General features: G+C 49.7%; 1 protein-coding gene across 3 annotated transcripts in view; it reads left to right on the top strand.

Moving 5' to 3' along the window:
• Positions 1-8859, top strand: part of FGD4 (FYVE, RhoGEF and PH domain containing 4) — a 56302-nt gene that overhangs the window by 4328 nt on the left and 43115 nt on the right. The window contains exons 1-3 of one of the 3 annotated variants that reach the window (XM_012720511.1): positions 2267-2438; positions 6567-6801; positions 6910-7104. In XM_012720511.1, the coding sequence (XP_012575965.1) occupies positions 2347-2438; positions 6567-6801; positions 6910-7104 (522 nt within the window). In that variant the 5' untranslated portion in view covers positions 2267-2346. Of the gene's footprint in view, positions 1-2254; positions 2439-6566; positions 7105-8859 lie in introns of those variants that run through there. The other 2 variants (XM_004676525.2, XM_012720512.1) reach the window with 2 other exon arrangements.

The raw sequence follows: 8859 nt of genomic DNA, 5'->3' as shown, positions 1-8859 counted from the left end.
TTAAAGAGTTAAAAGAAAAGAAGTTTAGAAAAGATCGGAAGAGCACACGTCTGAACTCCAGTCACTGCTCGACATCTCGTATGCCGTCTTAAAAAAAAAAAAAAAAAAAAAAAGTGATACCAGCAAAGAGTCCCTGTTTCGTGCCCTCGGCATCACTGCTCTGTAAGCCACACTTGCCCACTGCACCTAAACCTCTTGAATTCTTGTTGCAGAAATCGACATATGCCAACAATAGATCAGTGTTTGCATTTTTCATCTCTTAGTGAAAGTGACAAGAAGCTCACACAAGCAGCCGGTATCGTCCCCTTCACAGGTGCACAGCCTCACGTACCCTTGCGTGTGTCTGCTGTGGGTACTCTCTTTATGCCAAGGCATGGAAAGACTAGGATGCAGAGGGACGCAGAGAGGAGCAGGCTGAGGTTGCAGGTGTCATACGCCACCCATAGGCCGTTGTCAGTGGTCACATGAAGGAGGGTAACTCAGAGGGAAGAACTGCATGCATGAGAACGGGTGGATGAGGCTCAGGTGCATGGCAGCAAGTGTGTGCTGAATGGGGTGGCAGTACCTCCACACTTCTCTGCCTTCCGCACCCCATGTTCTCAACACTGCGGCCAGAGCAGACTTTTTGAGGTGGTCACATAAGCCACCCCCTCATCTCCATCATGCATGGTCCATACCTGAACGTACCCTGCTCCCGCTTCCCTCTTCCTATGGGGTGCTGGTCCCTACAGTGTGCAGCTTCCAGTTCCATTTACATCTGAGCTGCTCAGAGGCCCCGAACACCCTGCGTTGCGTGCCACTTGCCCTACCCTCCTTCAGCCTCCAGGTCCCCCGACCCACCCTCCGGTTCTTGTGGCCCCTCCCCCATGCGTTTCCCAGCATATGCCCCTTCTGTAAGCTGGCACGATATGCATTCCATGATCCACTGTGGAGGGTGCAATAGGTACTCGATCCATATCCCTCGTGTAGACGTGTGGATGTCCAAGAATTCTAAGAATTGCTCTAGGATGATATTCTGAAATGTTCCATTTTTAGTGGCCATATGAATTTATACTCCCTCTCAGGATGCCTGAGCCTTCGCATGGCTTCGTGGCTTTGCTAGCATGCATGTCAGATTCTGTTTTGTTGGTGAGTCTGACGGGGCTGAGGCAGTATCACACGCCCTTACTGACTATCCGTGGGTGGAATGTGGTTTCGCCTCTTTCCAGCCTCCGGGCCACAGGCTGCTGGGTCAGCGAGCACATGTCTTCATGCTGCTTATCATTCCCTTCGGGCCTATACAGAACACGATATCGTCCTGGCTCCAACACCCACTCCTGAAAGGCAAGGGAGGCTGAGGGCTCTGCCAGGTGACGGTCCTTGTCTGGAAGCTACTCACCCTGCCCTCCCAAGGGTGTTACGCTTTTTCTCGGGTATCATTTCTGTTGATCTGATTCCAAGAATCAGACAGACTGAAGACTTTGATTGAGGAAACCACAAACCTATCATTTCCACTCACAGAGGGGGAAGGTGTCCTGGATGGCTCTGGGTATCAGGACTGGCTCCCCTAATGTTTATGGACTGAAAAAAAAGAAGAGATGTTACAATTCTTGCTTTTCAAATGTTTTCAACCTGGGGAAAGAAACAGACCTGGGGGGTTCTACCATTGACAGAGGTGGGAGACTCTGAGGGTGAGCAGACATGTAAGCAGAATTTTTGGCACAAGCACCCTGGTAGACACCCCGGAACCCTCCAGAATGTTGACCTACAGACAGAGAGGGGTGTTTTTATTAAGTGGGAACTCATGTTAACACATCCATGTGTGTGCTTGATGTTTGGTTGATGTCCACGTTTGACTCACTAGCTCTGGATCCTGCTGTATCAAGATCGCTCTGTTATAACAAGATCTGTTATAACAAGATTTGCAGTGAGCAGTGTGTCCCTGGGAATTCTGTCAGGGGCTGTGCTTTCTTTCCTTTGTTGAGAGAAGTGACTATGTCACGTCAGTTTGCAATATCACGGTGCTGTCAGTCCCTCGATGTTCAATATTGATGCTTTTAAATCACTTCACGTTAACAGAAACATGGTATCTTGGAGATGGGTTTCCCACTGGATCCAGAGCAAATGTCCAGGAGAGCAAGAGACACAAGCCCTTGGCCAAGCCCCGTCACAAAGGTTGAGAGTGTTGAAGGTTCTTATACTCAAGACACCAGAGATTTTATTGGTAGGGACCAGAATGTCATGAGATGCTGAACCCCATCTTCTTTTTCTACAGTGCCTCCAAAACCATTACATCTACAGAGTTCACCTTCAGCCGATAGCTGCCAGGCCCCCCGATACAAAGCTTCATCTGGTGCAAAACCAAGGATGGAGGGGATGCAAGCTGCGGCAGCTTCTCGAGTCCCGAAGGAAAAGCCCAGCAAGGTGTCCGACCTCATCAGTCACTTCGAGGGGGGCAGGTGAGCGCCCCTTCCTGCCATGAGGCAGAGGCAGAGGAATGCCAGCCTCTGAGCAAATGATCAAGTCATGGGTTTTGAGATCGAAAATACCGTGTGTGCCTCACTGGGGTTGGCCGGCCTTTGGGAAGTGTAGGTTTTAGGCATCTGATCTTGTCCTAATATGAGTGGTCACTCTGTGCTTGACGTGTGTGTAGCGCTGGGCCCAGGTGGTATCCTCAGGGTCCTGTAGATGTACCCAGCTGTTTGCACTGTGTATGTCCCGCTGGGTTGCTCCTGGGCCAAGCTGCTGGCCCCTGGGCTCGGGGTGCCGGCAGGAGGTCATCTCTCTCCTGTTTTTCACTGTGTATGTCTGTGTGTGGTGTGTATATGTGTGTTGTTGTCTGTGTGTGCTGTGTGCATGCCAGATGTTTGATATGTGTGCTGTGCCTGGTGTGTGGCATGTATGTGACGTGTGTGTGTGTGGCATGTATCTGTGTGGTACGTGTGTGATGTGTGTGCCTGTGTGTATGCAGCATACTCCCTTGCTGGCTGGACACCATGTTGGGTCTGCTCTGCACTCAGGCCCCTGCCACCCCCTACTTCCGTGAAGATATTGCCAGAGCTAAAGTCATTCCAGTTTTCAGTTTATTACTTATTTCACATTCCTTAGTCCTGGCATTTCTAACCTCACAACCCTTAGGTTAGACGTCCCTGTCCCTCGGTTGTTTTGTCTTACACTTCTCACCCCTAAGTTAAATGTACAAGTTTTTTTTCTCAGAAGGGTTTTATTTTATGTCAACAAAATATATATATAACTAAACAGAAACATATTTAACTGCCTTTTTACCCTGGAAGCCAACTGTTTCCATTGATCACAGTATATAATAAGGGAATTTTTTTTCTAGGTGACTTTAACTAATTTATTTGGGGGATCTTTTATTCATGTACCGGGCCATGCTTGAAAGGAATTTCAGAAGCTTATGGAACTTGTGGACACTGACCTGCAGTGCTCCTGGTTTAAAATGAGTCTGCATTTAGTCACGTTCTGGGGGAAAGTCTTGCAGGGGCTGAATTCATTTTTCATTCCCAGTCAGTTGTAGGAACTTGGGTCATAAATATTCATTCCATGTCTCCTCTGAAATAGTGTTTTTAATACCGTTGTTATCTTAAGTGATAGTAGCCTTTACTAAAGTGATCTAGTTCTGCTTAATAAGACTGACTTCTCAGCTCAGGGAGCCCCCTCCTCTTGGCAGGTCCCAGGGCCCCATCCAGGGCCAGCCTAACCCTGAGGGTCAGGAGGGGTGGGCCTGCGCCCTGAGCACCAGCCGGCACCCGGGCCCACAGTGGGTCTGTAGCAGCAGGTTCCTCACAGTTTGGAAACTCACTCCCACCACCCTTCTCTACATAAAATGCACACAGATTTCCCATTTACTAATACCAGTTTTCTTTCACTTACTCAAACTTTGCAGATTCAAAGTCATTTAATACAAAGCTGAAAGGTTTGGTCTTAGAGAGAGGTGCTGTGATTCCAACACATGAAGTGGCCTGCTCTGGGTGCGGCAGGATGCAGGGAGAGCCTTTGCAGGCTCTGGTGGAAGGGGTTCCTGCCACAGGGCCCCCCGCCAGGGACAAGTGCCGTCACATGTCCTGAGCGAGGTGCAGCTGGGGACATGGGCCCTGCAGGAGTGTGAGGGCTCGTGGCTCTCACCATGGGCTTCAGTGGCAGTTGGTGTTTCCTATCAAGTGGTGTCCCTGTGCCTACAGTGTGGGTTTTGGGTCATTTCCCAGCTCTTAGTGGTTACATAAGCATTTTGTGGGACGGGGACGATTCTCTAGGCTCTGTGTCGCCATGGTGAAGGACAGGAGGCTCTAGAGTCTGTTCCAGGGGTGTTGGAGCCCATCTGGGCATGGCCGCCTTCCCCAGCTTCATGGTCTTGGCCTTTGCCATGCCCCAGTCCCCTCCTCCTCCATGAGGTTGACTCATTGGAGGGAGTGTCTGTATTTACTTTTTACTGTGGCTTTTTTTTTTTTTTTTTTTTTTTTTAGCTTTTAGCCTTTTTCTTTTTTGGCAGTGAGAGATACTAGTGGTTTTAAACTGTGCAGGAGTTCAGGATTTTAGAAAGAAGTAGAGAGCATTTTCCCACAAACATTGATTTCCCCCAGACACTGCACAGCTGTTTTTTCCCCCTGAGGTCTGGCATCCACAAAGCAGCAGGAATCTGTGTTGGTTCATCAGTTGGTTCAGTTTTTTTTTTTTTTAAAGATTTATTCATTTATGCATACAGAACTGGGTACTGGCCAGAGGTGCAGGGGCGGTGAGAGGATTCCCCAGAGACAGAGTGGGGAGCAGAACAGGCCGACTGATAAAGTGCACTGCTGCTGAGGGGAGTAGCGGGCGGGTCGGGGAGGTGTCTGCCGTGGGTCAGGAGAGGTCTGCCGCGCCATGTGGGTCACCTCTGGGGCGGGGATTGGACTCACTTTGAAGTGGCTTTAGCTTCTCAGTGCTGCGCTTTAACCTGCTATGCCACCAGGGAGGGCCCGCCGCCCCTGATTTTTAACCACCTTCCCTCCCCATCTTTTTCCCTACCCAGCCCCACAACCTGCCCCCCAGGTATGACAGGAGGTCCTGGCTCTCATCCAAAGCAGATTCCTCCCAAAAACTTTGAGCCAACCGAGTTGGGCTTTTAGGTGCAGAGGGTCTCTGTGTTGTGCTTGGGTCTGTGAAGCCTGCTGGGATGTGTGTAGACCCCTCCGAGCATGCAGGTGGCAGTGCCACCACACTCATGGGCATTGACAACCACCTGCCGCTCTGATGTGTGAAGGGCACAGTGCGCTCTGCCGAGTCTCCCCCGCTCTGCTTTCTTGGCTCCTGTTGTTGTTGCCTGTTCCATTCTCTGCTCCATACCAGCCGTGTCAGGGGAGAAGACCTCCCTCCTGTGCTGCCCTGCTCAGCCTCCCCTCCTCCAGCAGTCCTGGCTGGAAACCTAGCTTTACTGTGTCTTGGGATCTGCTGGCCACACTGTAAGCCCCCCCACCCCGCCCCTCAGCATCTCTATGAGGGGCCAGTGGCCTGTGTAAGAACAGAGTGGACTTTACTGCACCTGGTCAATGTCCACTGTAGAAACTGAGCCACTGTGATCATGGCTACAGCCCTTGACCATTGCCAGGCCAGACCCAGCCCTGGAAAGAGCACAGACGAGGCAGGCACATCTGCACCATATTCATGTTTCCTCCTTATCAGGTCAAGGAATATCTCCCAGACTGCAGCTCTGTGTTTCATGCTTACCCCCCACTCCCCAAATCCCACCTGCCAACCCCCACCCGGAATCCTGGATTAAAATGATACTCAAACATTTCCATTAGAACAGTGTAATATCTTGGTGTTTAAGCCCCATTACACTTTAGGATTTTATTATACATAATGTCACGTGATGGTGAAGATTTTAAAGAAGATCAACATAAGATGTGTAGTTCGGGGAGTGATAGAACAACCCAGGAAAGGCTCCTGGATGTGGTGTCCCAGCCCTGTCTTGGGAAAGCCATGCTGGACATTGAACAGCCTGGGAATCCTCAGATCACGTGTTTGCTTATTGGATGTTGGGAGCAGCGAAGAAACTGGGAAGGCTGAGAGCAGGCCCTAAGGAGAGACTGAGGCCTGACCTTGGGGCCAGAGCTGAGTAGGGTCTCGGAAGCACAGGCAGGGTCACCGGGAAGTTTGGGGATGAGCCTCTGAATATGGCCTCTGCCACCAAAGCAGACGTTCAGTAAGGAAAGCTCTGGCAACATGTGACTGAATTTTCAAGACTATGTTCTGCTCACCAAACAGAAAGTCTTTGGCTACTGATCTGTTCATAAACTGAGGGCTGATGATACTTGTATTTAAAATGATAGGAGTCAGAATCCATTTCTCACATCTCAGTCTACACTAACTTGCCACCGGATGACCAGCCCAAGGAGGTACCCCAGGCCCTGTAGGTGAAGAACGGGTATCTCTCCCCACCCACCTAGTACATATAACACCTCAAGTCTGAAGGCCTCACAGGAGGCAATGTCTTCACTAAAGTGCCTTTTCAGCTGAAATAAATGTGCTTTTCCACCTAGAACTTGTCCATACCAATGTCTTCGCACCTTCTATGTTTTATGTTTTAGCTCATTATCAACTTTCAGTGATCCGAAGAAGGAATCTGCGGTGAGCCTGAACACCCTGAGGACCCCCGGGAGGCCTGGGCTGACCAGCACCCCTCAGCACAAGCTATCCTCCAAGCATGCACCCCTGAAGCAAGAAAATGATACAGACCAAGCTCCGGGCGAGCCAACCAGTCTGGCTAATGGCTTGATGGCAGCGCCAGACCAGAGTGAACACGAACAGGACCAGCAGGCCAGTGTAAGCCCAGAACCGCCCTCTGAGACAGCTGAGCCCTTGCTCGACATGAAATTAGTGAATGGAGAGAAAGAAGAGACCCCCACGAGCCCTGTGTCTCCCACCACCCAGGATGCAGGTGAGGGAGACACAGCAGAAGCAGGTGCAGAAGAAGCAGCTATGGACAGGAATGGCAGGACTGCAGAGGAGGGCCCAGGGCTCCCCCTGGAAGAGGACAGCATGGAAGCAGCAGACACCACTCAGGAGAGGGAAGACGGAGAGCATCCTCCGGACCTGGGCCAGCCAGAACTGCCCCCTGAAGTAAAGGTAAGTGACGAGTTGAGAGTCAGGGAAGCCCACTCTTCTTCCACTGTTTGAGAATTGGGCTCCGCAGACCCGCCAAGGGGGTGGGTCAGGCCACCTGCACCACCCCCTGACTGGCTTCCAGCTCTAGTTGCTGGGGGTGTTTCCCCTCCCCTCCTGGGGGCTTTTTGCTTTTTCTTGGGTGTCATTTCTGTTGATCTCTGTTGTGATTTCAAGAATCAGAACAGCCTGGAGACTTTGATTGAGGAAACCACAAACCTATTGTTTCCACTTATGGAGGGAGAAGATGTTCTGTGTGGCTCTCAGTATCAGGACGGCTCCCCTGATGTTTGTGGCCTAGTGAGCAAGAGGAGATGGTAGCACCTCTGCTGTTTAGACATTTACAAGCTAGTGAAAGTACTAGACCTGGGAGAGGTAGTTGCATCAATAAATGTTTCTAGCAAGAACACATATAGGGGAGGATCACAAATTGCTCAGTGGATTATAACTCTTCCCAGGCTTTTCAGTTTTTTCATTTTCTAAGATCCAGTTTTGTAATGAATTGACTAATCTTGGAGTGAGAAATGTCCTGAAAGAGCATCTTAGCCCAGCACTTCAAGAAGAAAGAGTCCCAGATTTTGAAGTGACTTTCAAAAGTGACACTCAGTGGCCCGGTCCCCAAGCCAGTATTGTGTCCATGATGCAGGAAGTGGCCAGGGTAAATACAGGGTGCAGGAGAGCTGGGTGAGTGCAAGGAGGGGGAAGGGCAAGCAGGAGGTGAGATGATGCTGCCTAGAAGTTCACTCTCTCTCAGAAGGGAGTGGTGGGTGAGTTCACACTCTCTCAGAAGGGCCCCACTGGGTGGCATTTCTGCCTAGTCTCTGATTATTAGCTGTGAGAAGCAGTCATCATTTACCTGGCTAATGGTTTACCTGACTGGTTGTTTACTTAAGTGAAGCAGGAATTTTTACACACTTGCAGTAACAAGACCAGTATATTTGCATTCTTTTTTCATGTCAATATGGAAATACTGATGAGAACTTTTACAAAGTACTTGGAAATTTCTTGAATCAAAGATGCAATATAGGGCCCTCCCTGGTGGCTCAACGGCTTAAAACAGAACTATGAAGCTACCACAGCCACTGCAGCATGAGTTCAATCCCCAGCCAGGGAGGTGACCCACATGGCATGGCAGAGCTCTCTTGACCCACCTGCTGCTACCCTCAGCCATGTATTCCAGTCCATTTATCTGTCCTGCTCCCCACTATGTCTCTAGTGAATCCTCTCATCCCTGCACCTCTGGTCTGTACCCCAGTTCTGTTTGCATAAATAAATAAATCTTTTTTTAAAAATGCAATATAAGCATCATAGAGTTCTCTGGAAGGGAAAGTGCTTTAGTCCTTGAAGACAAGAAAAAAGGCCCCACTGCTTAGCCTTTTCTGTGGATATTAAATAACAATCAGTGTAAGGAGAGTTGAGACTTGAAATCTTGACATTAGGGGGAAAGTTTGTAAATGACAAATGCAAACCCTAAATCTGTTTAGGCTTTTCTAGGGTGCTCACATCCTAGGTAGAAAATCAAAAAGGTGGATGCTAAGATACTAGAAGAAAGGTAATGGACGGCTGTGGAACCTTACAGTGAGATCCGCCTTATGGCACAGATTTCATTGACCCTGAAGAAGCCAACATGCACACAGGAGGTTTGTTTTCTGCAGTTACTGAATTAACTGAAAAGGCTGACTCCAGAGCAGGGGAAGTTGCAGTAAGCCAGTGAGCGGG

The sequence above is a fragment of the Condylura cristata genome, unplaced genomic scaffold (assembly GCF_000260355.1).
Source record: "Condylura cristata isolate star-nosed mole 26May11 unplaced genomic scaffold, ConCri1.0 scaffold00004, whole genome shotgun sequence".
Lineage (NCBI taxonomy): Eukaryota > Metazoa > Chordata > Mammalia > Eulipotyphla > Talpidae > Condylura > Condylura cristata.
This window is presented reverse-complemented; position numbering and strand designations above follow the sequence as displayed.